Below are 17,743 nucleotides of genomic sequence, written 5' to 3' on the forward strand. Positions count from 1 at the left end.
TGTAAAAAATCCAGTTGTTCAGCAGTTTGACCCCGCCCGCCCCTGTGCTGCTGCTGTATACACACATACTCCCTATGGCTTAACAGAGACGCTTTGCAGATAAAGGACACAGCGTACAAATCTTACATTAGTCTCTAAGACCAAACAGAGGCAAAAATAATGACATCAACAACAAAGAAAGATATTTACATTTGAAGTAGTAACTTTTACACTAAAGTACATGTGATAAAAAGCCACCTTGCAAGGAGCATAAGGAAAGCACTGCTGCTTGATTGTGACCTAAATTGTCAGGTGTAAAACTAAATGATCCTAATGGACATGGTGAGATTGTCTATTCTAGAAAACCATGATATAGTGTCAAAGATGGATGACCAATGGTGGTCATCTTGTAAACATAACTTGGGCAAGACCAGACCATGTGGGTATGTGATGCTGGGTTACATTTACATTTTCCAAAATGTCCGACTTCTGGTTGGGGGGAGCTAATGGAAGTACATTAGAAATATATTCGGAATCATTAGAGCAACGACTATAGCAAGTTTGGTTCAAATTGGAAAAGAAAAAATCTAAAAAATTAGAATTTTATGCAAATTTCACCACTTTATCTCGCGTCAGAAATTCCTCTAGAAAATTTGGACTAAGCTTAACAAACTCACCAAATTTCGTCCAGATCGAACTACTTTTGTCTGATCAGAAAACCACTTATTTAGACTAAGATTGATCAGACCCTGCAGGTTTAAAGGGATACTTCACCGATTTGATCTGTTTTCAGGATATTAAACTTTGTACTAAATGTTTTCTTTTTGTAAATATATTGGGGGAAAAAAGCCTCTGGGTTTGAAACAGTCACTGAAAGGTCACTGTGTGAGATGTTTCCAATGTTTTATTTTAAAAGATACACCTTACAGACATCTGAGACTAAATGTGCACAATTTCTATCATAGGTCATAAACAAAGCAAAGTTTGGAGACGACTGGTTTAATCTTAAATAATATGGAATCTTTCATATGAAAACAATCAGATGGCAGACTTCAGCCTCTGGCAGCCTCTGCTGGTCATGTTGGCAAGTGCAAGTGTGGAAGCACAAACAAACAGACACACTCCATGGGCTGAAGTAATTAGGTAAAAAGTTGTACATCATTTAAATACTTATATAGTGTGTTTGAGGAAAGTTAAGGAACATAGTCACGTCCCTCTGCTGCCTGCTGAGGCTCTAATGTGTTTCATGTGTCAGGATGACCACCAGGCCTCTGAGTCCAACCACAGCACTGGGGGAAAGTACACAAGTGGTTTCCCCCAAATTTATATGGATATAGATGCCTTTCAGGAGATAGTTTGACAGTTGTTTAACAGTGAGCTGGTGGTCAAGATCAAGACATCACCGCAGTCTAAACATCTTCATCATCATCATCATCATCCTGGAACATGATACCAGCTCAGACTGCACCACTGCTTTACAATGTGTGGACCATCGCCCACTGGTGGGCACTGGAGGTGTGTTTTTTTAATTGTTTATATTGATAATAATTTATCTATATCACCTTTAAAAATATACCAATTTAATTCCTTAAATGGCAATAGAAACAAATCAAAATAGAATTTAAACAAAGAAGGCATACTGTCTGTTGTGGTCAAAATAGTAGTCATAATTGTTTTTGACACTGAGAAGAATATTACATAGCTTAACAAACTATTTAAATATAAAATACAGTGAAATACAGAGAAATATAATATACACGATTAAAATATGCATATCACAATAAATATCAATAGAATATTAGAGAACATATAGAAAAGAATGAACCACATTCCCCATGATGCAGCAATGCTGCCGCGCATGCGCAGTCAGGTTTATTTAGTGTACAGACAGCCGGAAGCTGTGCTCTGAAATTGGACGAACGCGACAGCTTTGGTAAAGTTTCTTGTTTTTTGCTGATTTGCTTGTTCAGCGACAATATAGCGACTGTTAGTGAGAGTTTAGCGTCAGCATCCTATTGTGTTTCTCGTGTCGTTTAGTTCTGGACGACACGGCGGCTTTAGTCGAGACGGATACGGAGGCTAATCAGCTAGCTTAGCAGGTCGGCAGCTGGCTGAACTATCCTTACAATATGGGCCCTCCCATTCAGAGTAGAGCTTTTGTACTTTAAATATGTTTTAATCTAAATATGCTTGAATTAAATATGCAGAGAGACACCAGAGTATTTTAACAGCGTTTTTAGGGTATATGTGTGGTTGTTTATGACGAGTTTCCCTCTGGAAACAGGATAGTGCAAGAAAACGGTGAAGCTAATCTTCACATTGCGAAGACCGTGGCGAAATCAGTTTCAGGTTGGATATTCATTGGGCATTCGCTCCAGATCCGACGGCACCCTCCTCCACCCAGAGATAGGTGCACGATCACGGCTTGTTCAAAGTCCGACCCATCGCTCTTGACTTCCGAGGTCTCATTTCGGGAGCGTCAACACATTTTCCTTTAAATGCTAATATTTACATAGAAATTGATTAAAAAACAAAACTAAAATAAAAAGAGGTTTGTCTTGACTAGGCAGTCTAGTACTATGGTCCTGTACTGATTTGAAGTGTTAAGGTCACTTGACCTGGAAGCTATTAAACTAAAATGCTATTATGTACAATACATTTCGGGTCTTAAAACACCGTCTCCATCATTGATTGAATTATTTGGCATTTTTTCCACTGGACATCCACAAGCAAACATTTTTGGCAAAAAAAATGTTTGCTTGTATAATTTGTAATGCTTTAAACACAAAACTTCTTACTAGAGTAACTGTTTTTGTGAAATAGCAATGTTTAACCTTTATGTAAAACATTCTTAGCAGCAAACTAAATTTTAATTTATTTTCCCGATTAAACAAGAACTTGTTTGGTCCATAAAATGTATAAAAGTGTTGATTGGTGTGACCCAAATCTGTCTCGTTTTGTCCTTAAAGCAGCCTTTAATGATTTTTTTGTTTAATTGAAGCAATGAAACCAGACAATACTGACTTTGAAGCTGAAAACCCAGAGAACTGGTTTTAATCACATCACTAACCCAATCACAAACACAAGAACAACTCTAACTGATTAATCGATTATCAAAATAGTTAATTTAGTAATCGATTAATAATCGTTGTGGTCCTAATTAAAAGTTTAATATCGGTTATAATTTATAACTGATAGGTTTTCCAAGGTCTGCATGTTTTCAGCTATTATTTATGTCCTAGGCACAATACTATTTTCTGTGGACACAGCATATCCGAACTTGATCTTAACTCGCCCTGATCTAAGCAGAAAAGATCACCTGAGGATATTTCTGCTCTCTGCAGGTGAGATGGAGAGGTGAAACGTGTGCAGTCAGAGGAGCGACCAGGCCACAGCAGCCATGACTGAGTGCTTCCTGCCCCCGAGCAGCAGCCCCGCTGAGCAGCGCCGGGCTGAGCACCCGGGGGGCGTGGCTCGCACACCCAGCTCTGAGGAGATCAGTCCCACCAAGTTCCCCGGATTGTACCGCACCGGCGAACCCTCACCACCGCATGATGGCCATCATCATGAGGTGCCGGATGCCTACGTGTCAGACGATGACAAGGAGCACAGCAAGAAGAAGAACAAGTTCAAGAAGAAGGAGAAAAGAAGTAAGAAATGAGTCTGTAATTCACATCAATCAGTCCTAACATTAAAACAGACACATTGTAGTAATGTTGGTGCTCATCAACCATTAATAATGTGATTATTCTATGTTCAATATATAAAAAAACTACATTGATCAACCACAACTTTAGGACCGGTTACCTGTTTTAGCGATGTGACTGATTGATGTGTTTATTGAATGAGCCTGTGATCGTTTACTGGATATTTTCTGGACTGGGAAAGTTCTATGACAAATTGCCCCAGTTAAGGTTACTTTGAGAAAAGAAATAATTTGGTTGTAGGAAATGCTAAAGCTGAAATAGAATGTTTTTAGGTTAAAATGTCATTATGTTGGCCAGGTCACAGCAGTAGGGCCGGGTATTGCCACCAATTTCCTGAATCGAAAAAAGAAAAAAAAAAGGTCTCAATTCAATCTGCGATTTGATTCAATTCTGATTTGATAAGAATTATTTCAGTTACAATACCACTCTTAATAGGTTATGAAAACATTTTTACAGAATTAATACTGTTAATTATTCAAAGATTCCTCAAAGCTGGCATATGGATTTGTGTTTACATTAGGGCTGGGAGATATGGCCTCAAATCAATATCACGATATATTGAGCAGCTCACCTTAGTGCTGGGCGGTATACTGGTTCACACCGAATACCGGTTTATGTTTTCGTTATGATATGACTTTTTAATATACCGCCATACCGGTGTATTTGATTACAACGTTCGGAACGCTGTGCCGAGCGACACTCTTTCAGACGGAGCCCTTTCAATTACATGTAGAGGAAACCCTGATATCATATTAAATAGAATCAAATTTTTGGACCCAGCCCTACACAGCAGCTACAACTGAGTGCTTCCTGTCCCTGTATATACCGTATAATTAAATTTCTCAAAATGCATTTTTTGCCTTATTCTGGTGCTGATTCAAACTGCAATAGGTCATTGCAGTAGTAGGCAATGACTAATCAATTATTAATCGGTTACTAAATTAATCTTCACGTTGAAGATTTGTGTTTTTCACAGTGTGATAGTCCTTTGTCCACTCTAGATTTTTCCATGCCTGTACAGATCCTACAATAGTGTAGGCTGAGAGAGAGGAAGAGATGGACAGTTTGAGGACACCCAGGGAGAGTGTGTCTCTCAGACAGTGTTGTGATATACAGTACAGCAAAGTGTTGCCCGTTCTGGGGGTAACCTGGAGTAGAGATAATGATAGGAGTGTCTTTGACGCTGTCCTGTAGATAAATGCTCTGTGGGAAAAATGCTTTAATTCAACTAGTTCTAGTGAGTCGAGCAGTAAGGTGCAGTAGGAGCCATGCTAAATCAGTGACTGACCTCTTTTCCAAGTCCCCATTCTCTCCCCTCCTTTGCTATCTCCCCTCTCTCGCACACATTTCCTTTTCTGTTTCTGCTACACTGCTAGCATAGTTCTCTCTTGAAAGGATAAGAAAACAGTGGCGTTTCTCGTCTCACTTGAACTTCTCACTCCTATACGTTGACAGCTGAAGGGTACGCTGCGTTCCAGGAGGACAGTTCAGCAGACGAAGCAGAGAGCCCATCTAAAATGAAGCGCTCCAAAGGTATCCACGTTTTCAAGAAGCCAAGCTTCTCCAAGAAAAAGGAGAAGGACTTCAAGGTGAAGGAGAAGGTCCCCAAGGAGGACAAGGCCAAAGACAAGAAATCCAAGGATCTTACAGCTGCAGACGTGGTAAAACAGTGGAAAGAGAAGAAAAAGAAGAAGAAGCCAACGACAGAGGCAGAGCCAGTCCCAGTCCCAGTGGAGGCCCCCACCTTCAGGCCAGTCTTTGGAGTTCCTTTGGTTGAAGCTGTCAAGAGGACAGCACTGTATGATGGCATTCAGCTGCCAGCTGTCTTCAGAGAATGCGTGGACTACATTGAAAATTATGGCATGAAGTGTGAGGGCATCTACAGGGTCTCAGGTAAAAACCTTTGTATGTTCCATTTTGTACATATATATTTTTTTGTACATATAAGTCAGTATACCGTATTTCTAATATGTACAACAGCAGCCTTAAGTGTTAAAAAATCATGACAAAAAAAACGGTTACTGCAGTCCCAGTTCGAAACATTGTAGAGCGTGGTTGCCTGAGGCCTGGTTCACACCGATAGTCCGACATTTCGGTGCCCATGAGCAGCATATCAGACGCGCATCCTGGGCTTGTCTACATTTGAGTTTTGAGTTGAGATAAAATAACTGTTGACAATGATATGTTGTCAGCACGATTACATAAAATGGACACCTTTCACAGTAGTTTCAGTGTCTAGGCTGAATCTGAAAACATGTAAAACATAAAATTATATTTTTTAGCACTTGTGTAGATTCTCTCTCGGTCTGAGTAAACAAAAATCTGTCGGAGATGAATGAGAAAGTGAATTCATAATTATATTTGTGCACACTAGGCAAGACACATGGCACACATCCAGTGTGAAACAGGTGTAAGATTCCAAAACAAGGAAAAAAGAAGCTACACCTATACCTGGCTTAATACGATGACAATAGAGACGTGATGTTTATGAGCTATTGTATACATCCAATATTGCGGCCACCTTCCATTTTAACGATGCTTCCATTTTAAACGACTTGCCCCACGCAGCTCCCCCGGTAAAAGGTTGTGAGACACACCATTGCTAGGAAGCCATAGCTGCTAGAAGAAAACTGCAAGCTAATTTGTTGACACATTTTCTGTTGCTCTGCATACTTCATCTACGTCTATTGGTCACACCTTAGTGGGAGGTGGCTTCATTCTTTCCAGACTCCTACTTAAGGCCGCAGTATGCTCCTAAGTGCTCTACGTAAGTTGTAAGCTCTGTGCCGACCACTGTGCGCACCGAGTGTCCCCAGAGGCGGAGCTGATCACCGCCAACAAAATCGCTGCCAAACTATAAATACGTCATATCTTCATACACACACCACATGTTTAGACTTTAAATGGCTAATTTCTCGCCTCAAATTATCGGGACGGGAAAAAAAATTTTTTTTAGATGAGAAACGGCTACAGTTTCATTGTTATTCAGCTGCAACAGCAACAACTCTCGGACGCCATTGCTCACTGTAGCCAAAAGCACCAACCTTGTGTAGCAACCCCTAAGGCTCAAGCGGTCTCCGTTGTTACGCAGTCTGATAACGCAGTCGGAGAAGTATATCATGGCCTTTAATCTCAAATGAGATTGAGATGTAGTCTAACATTAGCCAGGCTAGGTGGGTAGTGCAGCAGACCAAAACATAAACACAGTTTGCAGCCCGTAAATAAAATTATATTTTGTGTTTATACTGACTTTAATATCAGTTTAGCCACTATTTTATGTGTCCTTTATCTCTGATGTCATATCATGGTAATTTTATGACTTTGTAATAGATATATAACCGTTTATCTAATCATCTGTATGACTGACTGAAGGTATGAAGTCAAAGGTGGACGAGCTGAAAGCAGCCTATGACCGCGAGGAATGCCCCTGTCTGGAGGAGTACGACCCCCATACGGTTGCCAGTCTGCTCAAGCAGTATCTCCGCGAACTGCCTGAAAACCTGTTGGGCCGAGATCTGGCCCATCGTTTTGAGGATGCCTGTGGTCGCCAGGCGGAGACTGAGAAGATGACCGAGTTCCAGAGGCTGTTGTCCGAGGTGTCACCGGAAAGCCGACTCCTTCTTTCCTGGCTCATCACACACATGAACCACGTCATCTCCAGGGAGGCCGAGACCAAGATGAACATCCAGAACATCTCCATCGTCCTCAACCCAACCATACAGGTCAGAGAGGGAACATGTATGAGGAACAATTAAAGGTCCTGTGTGTAAGAATTATTGACATCTACTAGTGAGATTGCAGAATATTAAAACCTGCCTTTCTAAGTCCCTAAAAAGTACCATAAAGTACCCTAAAAAGTGGGAGGCACATATAGAAAGTGTAATTCCTTCACTGTTCACTTGATTTGGATGTAAATAGTGTATAGAGCCAAAACAAGAGAATTGTGTCTACGTTCCAATATTTATGTAGCTGTTTTCATCTGCTCTACTGCTCAGGCAGTTGTAGAAACATGACCCCATAAGATGGCAGCCTCCGCAAAGCAAGGCCAATGCCCCAAAGGACTTATATAGGCATATTATAAAGTTACAAAAATTAAACAATTTAGATTTTTAAGAGATTATAAACTCCGACAAAAAATTATTTGACCAATAGGTCGTACCTTTATTTAATTTGTTTAAACGTGAAATAATGCGTTACAAATTTAAACTTAATGTCATGAGTTGTTGAACAAGAAATCAACTTTGTTGAAAAAAGCAGTTTGGCTCCTGCTGAACTGAAGATGAGAAAACAAAAATCTAACTGTGCTTATTCGATCACACTGTCAGTTCGTCAGAGAAACCCTGGCCTACTTTAGTGAAACCAATTTATTCCCAGTAGGTAAAAATCTCTGCTTGAAATACTGACTATTTCTTTCCCAAAAATAGCCTGTTGGCTATACAGCTTGCTTATTGGATGGAGAATTAAATAAATACCAAAAACTGGGCCTGGACCTTGCTTGTGTGACTTTAATAAAACCGCAAGCTTCTGTTTCTTTTGATGTGGTAGCAAGAGTGAAATGATCATTTTGAGTATGTATATATGCATATTAATATACCACAGCTGCAAGGCGCTGTACAAACATTAAAAATCATCTTAAAAGACCTTGGAAAATCTATATGAACCATGATTATACCTGTGTGCTTTTGTATCTTAATTGTAGATTGGGAACCGCGTTCTTTACATGTTCTTCACACATGTGACAGAGCTGTTTGGGGAGGTAGCACTGAAGCCAGCGGTGCGACCCCTTCGCTGGTCCAACATGGCAACAATGCCGGCGCTGCCCGAGACCCAGGACAGCATCAAAGAGGAGATCAGGCGACAGGTGGGTCCAGTCCTACTGCTTATCCATGGGTTTGACACCATCTATAGATTGAAAATAGGAATAGTTTGATGCTTTGGGAGAATATGCCTATTTTTGTTCTTGCTAAACAAGAAAATTTTTCAAGTGTCTGGTGGAGAAAACCAAAAGAAGATTTTTTGTTATATCGGACTTTGGCTCTTCAAGGTGAAGTAAGTAGTTTATAGTGCCATCTAGAGGAGAGGCTCTGTGTTTCTGTAAACATGGATCCTTTCTAAGGTTTGAGAAAGGCAGAGGTAAATCAAACCATAACATGCTGATGGTTGGCAGACTAAAGCTTGACTCATTGAAAGTAGTGGTTTTCAATCTTTATACTAAGGTAATTGTTCTCAAATCTGTTCTTCAAATTTTTATATAAAAAAACTTGATGTATCACATGAAAATGGTTAGGCGTCCCGAGTCCTGAAACAAAATGGTGAAAAGCATTTTAAACATTACTAGTGGACAGATATGAGGAGGATATTTTGATGTGATGAAGTGTTAAAATTGGTCATCAGGTTGAAATACTAAACATTTGTTGGTCACAGCTTCTATTCTTATTCCTGTCTCTATATTTTTCAGGGTTGCTGTGATGTTTTGTACCTGCTTCATCATGTCTTTGGTGGTGATAGTCGAAAACTGTTCAACTGGTTGTTGTTGCACCAAGTGCATTGCTCATTCTGGGTCTCTAAAATACACTCAACAAAATTATAAACGCACAAAGAAAAACTTGTAGTTATTGTTATGTGACAAAACAGATTAACTATCCAAAAATAACAGTACAACTTTATCAACAAAGTGGCTTTAATTTGCGAGCATTAGGATAAATTTCAAAACAAAAGTCCTGGAGTCATGGCACGAAGAACACAATGGGGGTAGATGATCCAAGTTCACAAACTTCAATAGCGTGTCCACCATTAGCCTCACGCAGAGCGGTACACCGGCGACGCATGGACATCACCAGGTTGTCGATCGTGGACTGATGCACATTCCATGCAGTTGTGTTGCCACAGCTGTAACGCTCAACCCAGCACTCAGCATGCCAATGGCACGCTCCCTCATGATTTGTGACATCTGTGGCATAATTGACAAGTGACAAAAGTCCACATTTTGGTGTGCCCTTTAATTGACCAGACCACAAGGAGTGTCTGTGTACTGGTCACGCATATTGACCACCACTCTGCCATGCTCCATGACTCTGGTGAGTTGAAATACTCAATCTGAAATTGTAGTCAATAGGAGTGACCAAGTGACACTGGACTACTGGGTTTGAGCAAAACAAATCATTCCATACACAAATGCATCAAGAATCTGAGCAAATGTCATGACATTCTATTTTTCTTCACCATGTCAAGTTTGTGTTTATATTTTTGTTGAGTATATATATATGACTTTATCTTTGGTTCAGTTTCTGAATGTACCAGAACTTATGTATGTTATGTTGTCACCATGTGTTTTACAGTGAATGCATGCATCATGCAATAGAAACAAAAACTGTGTGTGTTCTAGGAGTTCCTGTTGAACTCCCTGCACAGGGACTTGCAGGCTGGAGTGAAGGACTTGTCCAAAGAGGAGCGACTCTGGGAAGTGCAGCGAATCCTGACGGCTCTTAAACGCAAACTGAGGGAGGCTAAACGCCAGGTCAGTTCAGTCTGGAAGGGGTATTATTTTTATGCATGTACACATTTTATTTATTTGTGACTGCTTCTCTTGAACACATTGCGCATAACTGTGTGTTAATTTGCAATATAAATATTAGTTTCTGGTGCTTTTAATGAATTTATACTTTGAACCTTGAATTAGCTACTCCAGATACAAACAGGAACAAATTGACAGATTTATACAGTTTGTTTTAGTTAGAAATAGTGATGCACCAATACCGGTGCCGTGTATTTTGTCCAATGCTGCCCGTGTGTACTTTTATTTGTAAAACTACTCTGATACTGCTGTACCTGATACCACATGTCCCAATGTCAGCAGTTTCTAAATAATTTAAAATAAGCGATGTCAACAAAAGCAGAGCAAACTAATGGGGTTTTCCGTTGGCATGGCTCGACTACACGGTTTTATATTGTTTTCCATTACTATGGTACCTCCTCAACATTGGCAGAGTCATCATAGCATGGCTGCATGAACCTGCCGTGGCCTTGTTTTATACGAGACAATGACTCTTCCACAGACGACATTGTTGGCCGGTAGTCTGTTGACGTCACACATAGTATTGGCTCAGCCTGCTTTGAACCACGTCAGAGCAGGTACTAAAAAAGCACCAGGTACTATCGGGAATGGAAAAGCAAAAGAAAATCTTGCAGAGTCACACCATGCTGGACCTGGGTAGTGGAAAAGTGCCATAACCTTTTAAGAGGATGAGGAGAAAAGTAGCTCTTTTAACACTAGTTATTTGATAAAACATCTAAGAATTTGCTGCTTAATATTAAGTGGTATTCATATAAATAGCTAAAATCCAACTGTTCCTATACTTGTGATGGTGTAAATACCTGGAAATAAAAGCTGAAATACTGATTTTAGTCTTATATTTTATCTTTAGATGTAAAACATGTTTTAAGTGAACAGCAGAAATAAAGCAGTTGTCCTTTTCCAATACATATGGAGGAGACTGTAAATGTTTAGACAGCTACAATAGTATCTATTGTTGTATTTTGTTCACAGTCAAAGTGAGGTTTTCGAAATATGGTATCAAGTGCTCAGTAAGTGCTTAAAGCTCACATAGAGTGGTCCTTTCGCACATATATGTTAGTTATGGAGGTCTACTTGCATACATTAACTTGTTTTTATGGTCAAAAACCTCCTAGTTGCCAGCCAGCATAGAGCTTTCCCAACTGTCTTGTGATCGGTCAATACCTGGAAGTGACATAATTAGCACACCAGCTCTCAGAAGCACAGCTCCCCCCTCTGGACGGTGGATGCACTGCTACTCATTATCAAAACATTGTTTTAACAATGTTTAAAAATAGCTTCGTCACGACTCCCCGCCGCAGTCTCTTTGAAGACTTTGACCCAGAGTCAGACCCAGTCAGGAGACACTGTCGCTCGTGAAACACCTCCAAAACGGACATTATTCTTCTTCTGTGTATCAATGTACGCAACCGGATGTGCTCGGACCAGGAGGATCTGCTGTTCAGGAGAAATGCTGGTTACGTAACCAGAAGGTTTTTTTTCAGAGATCTCGCTGAGCCCGAGATTACAATACAACAGTGTTCTCAGCAGTGGCTGAACTGTTTGTTTTGATCCTTCAGGGCTTCATAAATAAGGCCATGTCGCAGAAAAACAGCGTTAATTGGAACTTCTGGTCTAGGTCTGCTTTAAGTACTGGAATTAAAGTAATCCTACTCAGAAAGCAGTGGTATCCGTGCGTAACTAGTTGAAACCAGAAGTGTATCATCTCATTGTGCTGTCTTTCTCTTTTCTTTCTACTGTTAAGGAGTGTGAGAGTAAAATAGCCCAGGAGATCGCAAGCCTCTCCAAGGAAGACGTGTCAAAAGAGGAAATGACTGAGAATGAGGAGGAAGTTATCATCCTCCTCTTAGCACAGGTGAGTTATTCAAACAATCATCAATACACATTAATAACTGACGTGCACAGACCACTAATAAATGCCTGAAAATCAAGCTTTGACTGCTAGATATAATCCAATCTGTGTGGGGAGAGCGATGGGCCTGTACACAGGAAAAAAAGTTTAGGAAAATCCGCTTTACGTTTTTTGTCATCGATTCAGAATCATAATTTCTAGAAATAGTTTCCACAGTGGGAAAATCTCAAAACACCACTTTGGCATTTTTGTGTACACAACCAATAAGTAGAGTGATTTTGGGGGGTTTCCTGTGGATGAAGACATTTCTTGAAACAATGCCTTGTTGAGGGGAAAACTGATTTCTTCATTTATGCTTCCTAATCAGGAAAATGAAATCCTCACGGAGCAGGAGGAGCTGATCTCGCTTGAGCAGGTACTTCGCAGACAAATAGCAACTGAAAAGGAAGAGATTGAGAGACTGCGAGCAGAGATTGCAGACATACAGAGGTAAGAGGAGGAGGGGATGGCATGTGTCATAATAGTATGATGTACAAGAATGGATCAAGTCTATAATCAGTCAACATTTGCCTCAGTCGACAGCAGGGTCGCAGTGAGACGGAGGAATATTCATCAGACAGTGAAAGCGAGAGTGAAGATGAGGAAGAACTGCAGTTGATTCTGGAAGATCTGCAGAAGCAAAACGAGGAACTGGAGGTGAGAAAGTGAATTTTTAGGTCTAATCTTACAATCGATCTCAGAGTAAAATCTTTAACTAACTCTAAGAATATGATAAATATTAGGGCTGGGTCAAAACATGGATTTGGTGATATATCGTCGGCTTTATTCATGCAATACAATAATTGATAGGCCAGGAAAATATTGATATTTTAATCAAGGCTCTCTAAAGTAAACTTTCCCTGCCTGTCGCTGCTCAAATGACTTTGGTGGCAGTTACCTGGCCAAAGAAGAGGGAGTTTACAGCGAGATAATGGCAGAGAAAGCTCCGTTAAGAGATGGCCCATGTACGTTCCATTGTATTGTGAACCATGTGTCACATATCGTTTTGTGAGTTGCCGCTGATTCCCATCCCTAACAAAGATTAAAGAGGTTTTCTTTTTAGTGATGTATGTCTTGAACATACGTGTGCAGCCTATTTTGATTTCCATTTTGATAACCCATTTTTCTTTAACCTGCTGAGTTCACAAGTTAACACATGGAGTCTCTCAATACTCGTAGTTCCAGTTATAACGTGTTTAAGAGTTGACATGTCAGCACATATTCACAGTACAGTTATTGCTGTATGAAACTTCACTCTGATCTTTTAATTCTCAATACAACATTCTATTCCTTATATTTTTAGGTGTATATCTCAATATATGGTTTGGTCCATAAATATTTGGACATCGAGACAGTTCTCTTTATTTTGTGCTCTAATGGTACACTTTCAGCTTTAATTTGAGGATATTTACATCCAAATCAAGTAAACGTTGTAGGAATTAGAACACATTCCCGACATTTGCATTTATATGAGATCCAAGGAGCTGTCACTGTCAGTGAAGCAAGCCATCATTAGGCTGAAAAATCAAAACAAACCCATCAGAGAAAGAGCAAAAACATTAGGTGTGGCCAAATCAACTGTTTGGAACATTCTTAAAAAGAAAGATTGCACCAGTGAGCTCAGCAACACCAAAGGACCTGGAAGACCACAGAAAACCACTGTGGTGGACGACAGAAAAATTATTTCCCTCGTGAAGAAAAAGCCCTTCACAACAGTTGGCCAGATCAAAAACACTCTCTATGAGGTAAGTGTATGTGTTTCAAAGTCAACAATCAAAAGAAGACTTCACCAGAGTGAATACAGAGGGTTCACCACAAGATGGAAACCATTAGTGAGCCTCAAAAACAGGAAGACGAGATTAGAATTCGCCAAACACCTAAAAAAGCCGTTAAAATTCTGGAAGAACATCCTATGGACAGATGAGACCAAGATCAACTTCTACCACAGTGATGGGAAGAGAAGAGCGTGGAGAAGGAAAGGAACAGCTCATGATGCAGGATGAATTCTGAAGTGTTTCCAGCAATATTATCTGCTCATATTCAGCCAAATGTTTCAGAACTCATTGGACGGCGCTTCACAGTGCAGATGGACAATGACCCAAAGCAGTTTTTTTAAGGCAAATATGGAATGTCAATCACCTGACCTGAATCTTATTGAGCATGCATTTCACTTGCTGGAGACCAAACTGAAAGGAAAATGCCCCAAGAACAAGCAGGAACTGAAGACCATGTCAGTAGAGGCCTCACAGAGCATCACCAGGGATGAAACCCAGTGTCTGTTGATGTCTATGCCTTCAGACTTTAGGCTGGAATTGACTGCAAAGGATTTGCAACCAAGTATTAAACAATGAAAGTTTGATTTATGATTGTTTAGTTTGTCCCATTACTTTTGGTCCCCTAAAAAGTGGGAGGCACAGATCGAAAGTGTTGTAATTCCTACACCGTTCACTTGATTTGGATGTAAATGCCCTCAAATTAAAGCTGAAAGTGTGCAGTTAAAGCACATCTTGTTCGTTTCATTTCAAATCCATTGTAGTGGTGCATAGAGCCAAAATATAGAGAACTGTATCGGTGTCCAAATATTTATGGACCTAACTGTATACTATATATATACACAAATTAACATGGTTTCTGACCAGTTCAATCCCACAACAAGAATCACAAGTCTTGGAGGATGTTCATTCAGTTGTTTAATTTCGTAAAGAAAAAAAAGGTCAGACATGACACAAAACCAAAGTCATTTCAAATGGCAACTTTCTGGCTTTAAGAGGCTCTAAAAGAAATCAAGAAACAAAATGGTGGTAGTTGGTAACGGTTACTTTTTTAGACCAAGCAGAGGTAAAAAAGGATGGATCATGAAACAATTTGTGTATGTATATGCGTATGTATGTATATGTACGTGTATATATTTATATATGTACATAATTGTTGTTTTCTATTGAGTTTATTGTGAGTAAAAAAAATTCTACATTTTGCATTTCCCTATTGTGAGATTAACAAATCTTCTTTATCTGAGAGCTGCTGTCTAGATTTTGTTGTACTAATTTTGATTTTGATGCATATCTTTAAGTACAGAGCTGACACATTTTTGGTAATTTGCACAGATCAATCAAAACAGAACAGTTAAATTGTAGCTAATATATTAAATTAAATTAAATTTGTAAAAAAGATTAATTGTTCAGTCCTACATAATAAAGTAAAAAATAGAGTATATTGCCACTGTTTCTTGCACTGTGCCACTTTCTATCCATTTGATGGATATTAAACGGAGTAGGTTTCTTAAGCTCTGTTTGTATGCTGTTGTCTGGTAGAACAAAAACACTCACCTGAACCAGGCCATTCACGAGGAGCAGGAAGCCATCTTGGAGCTCCGTGTCCAACTCCGCCTCATGCAGAGCCACAAACTACAGCAAGAACTCACTGTCCAGCCATCGGCCGAGCAGCAGGTGCCGCCCACGCAGCCCAGTCCAGAGGCTCGCAGTGAGGAGCAAATCAAACGCTCCACCACCACAGGGGCAGCCGGTGCCGACACACCTGCCTCAACCAACGGGAAGGCAGCTAAGGATCCTTCAAAACCTTCCCCGAGCAAAGACAGGAGAGACAACAACATGTGACGGGTCAGCGACAGACGGTCAGTTGTCCTGTTGTGTCACGTGTTATCGACTGGAGACTTCATTTTTTGGATCAGTGCAGTCATAAGTTGTTCATAAAGGTGCAGCCATGCAAATGTCTTGTCTGTCTATCATGTCTGATGTCTTTGCTGCCCCAAGTTACACCACAAATCAAGTGAATATTTTCCCACTGAAAACATCAAAGAATAAAAAATACAGTCGATGCTGGAGCCGAGCTTTTGCGAAAGGCAAGGCGGGGGGGGGCCATGTTTTAAAATCCACAGTGCCAAGACAGTATGAGGAGAACGGAATAGAAGAGAGGAGATGACATGAAATGTATTTTTACAGGTTAAAAAATCTAAAACGCAATCTCAGTCCCTGTAGTCCACTGTGCCATAAATGAAGATGTCCTAACTGGACTAATGTCCCCAGAGAACCACTAACACATAAAGCTCTTTCTGAATGATGAAGAATTTATGATTGGTCTGTCTGTATATATTATATATTTAAGTAGTATACTGTAGAAAACAAAAGACTATTCAAAGACCGACATACATTTTTAAATGACTGCTTTTGTTGTAATATATGAACAAATATGTTGTAGATGCTTTGTTTCTTTGAACTGCAGTGATGTGCATGTGTGAGTGAGAGTAGACGAGGTGACACTTTTGTCTGCAGTGACTGCTCGTGCATCAACAGGGGTATTGTGGGAAATGTTTTTTTTTTTCCAGTTTTGTGATGGGAAAACAAAGCTGTAGTAGACACACATCATTAGTAGGGATGGGCATTTCAAACAAAATGTTCTTCAATTATTTGAACATTCTAAACTTGAGCACAGGAGAGCAAGTATAAGTAATGCACAGTTCCTGGTGTGTTGAGCTGCGAGGAGCAGTTCAACAAACAAAGTAGTTTCTCACTGGAATAGAAAGATTTTTGAAAATGATAAATAGTCTCATTAACATCAGCATCTCAAATATTCATGCCTATCCCTGATCTTTATTAGTGCTGAGATTGTGTTAGAGAACTTGGTTTATTTTGTTTTTAAACATCCACCACACATATATGTTAATCTAAATAGTAGGCGATTAATTGTGTAAATGACTTATCAATGAATAGTTATTGTATGTGAACACAACATTGCCCTCTCATTTCATTTCACAACTGATCCATGACTGAATTGTCAAAAGCATGGCCTGACCTACTTATCATATTTGTATATAACTGTAAAATTGCAAACATACTCTATTTTCATCTTTTATTTGTTTGTCTTTTTTTTAATGAATGTTCCATATGAAGTATATTGGTGTGACTGCATCTGCTTTGGTCACACCGGTCTTATCTGGACTCATGAACAGATCAATGCAGACTGGGCTGAGAAGCTTCTTGTGAGCTTATTTTTCATATCGCACCAAAGCTTTTGTTTAATGCTGTGAAAAATAAAAGGTTGATCTGAGTTACTCTTGTGAATCGGTCTTTCTTCAACACTAAACCTCATTTTTACTTTTTTCCCCCTTCAGCTCTGGTTTGACTGAAATTGTGATCCATATTTTAGTGCCTCCCATTTTCCATGACACATTCTCTGAATACTCTCGCAGCATAAGGCTGTACATTTATATTTATATTTACAGCAATCTGTGCAATTTGGTGTTTTTTTTTTACTTGAAATCAAAAGATTCTGTAGGATTTTTTAGAAAACACTGAAACCACCCATCATTTGTTTTCTTTCTATGGTTTCCTATTTGGAAAGTTGCTGCATCAAGTTGGATTTAAAATGGCCAGAAAAGACAGGAAATAAGAACGTTTTCAAAATGAATATAAAGTATGTTCTCGATCAAAAGAAATATGTGTGCTTATAGTCAGAGATACGTGCTATGACAATGAATTTAACGAGACCATTTGTGACAGTGTGTACAATGTTGAGTGTTAAGCAGAGGGAGGTGGGACTGACTTTGAAGGTCTTCACCGGATGTTCTTTAGTTCT

At 39.6% G+C, this 17,743-nt stretch overlaps 1 protein-coding gene across 1 annotated transcript; it reads left to right on the top strand.

Annotated features, from left to right (window-relative positions):
• Nucleotides 1–1,853: 1,853 nt before the first annotated feature.
• On the top strand, nucleotides 1,854–17,163 carry ralbp1 (ralA binding protein 1). Its single transcript, XM_083907939.1, has 10 exons — nucleotides 1,854–1,912; nucleotides 3,324–3,629; nucleotides 5,142–5,579; nucleotides 7,059–7,408; nucleotides 8,386–8,547; nucleotides 10,072–10,203; nucleotides 12,005–12,115; nucleotides 12,480–12,601; nucleotides 12,688–12,808; nucleotides 15,463–17,163. The coding sequence occupies exons 2-10, from the start codon at nucleotides 3,380–3,382 to the stop codon at nucleotides 15,763–15,765; spliced, it is 1,989 nt and encodes a 662-aa protein (XP_083764065.1). The 5' UTR covers nucleotides 1,854–1,912; nucleotides 3,324–3,379; the 3' UTR covers nucleotides 15,766–17,163.
• Nucleotides 17,164–17,743: the final 580 nt, after the last annotated feature.

The sequence above is a fragment of the Microchirus variegatus genome, assembly GCF_963457635.1.
Source record: "Microchirus variegatus genome assembly, chromosome: 21".
NCBI lineage: Eukaryota > Metazoa > Chordata > Actinopteri > Pleuronectiformes > Soleidae > Microchirus > Microchirus variegatus.

What these genes read in the sequence shown, in the direction of transcription:
- ralbp1 (XM_083907939.1), top strand. Translation starts at nt 3,380, where the DNA reads ATGACTGAGTGCTTCCTGCCCCCGAGCAGCAGCCCCGCTGAGCAGCGC. An exon ending in GGGCATCTACAGGGTCTCAG is followed by an intron (nt 5,580 to 7,058) that starts GTAAAAACCTTT and finishes GACTGACTGAAG; the next exon opens with GTATGAAGTCAAAGGTGGAC. An exon ending in TGAGGGAGGCTAAACGCCAG is followed by an intron (nt 10,204 to 12,004) that starts GTCAGTTCAGTC and finishes TCTACTGTTAAG; the next exon opens with GAGTGTGAGAGTAAAATAGC.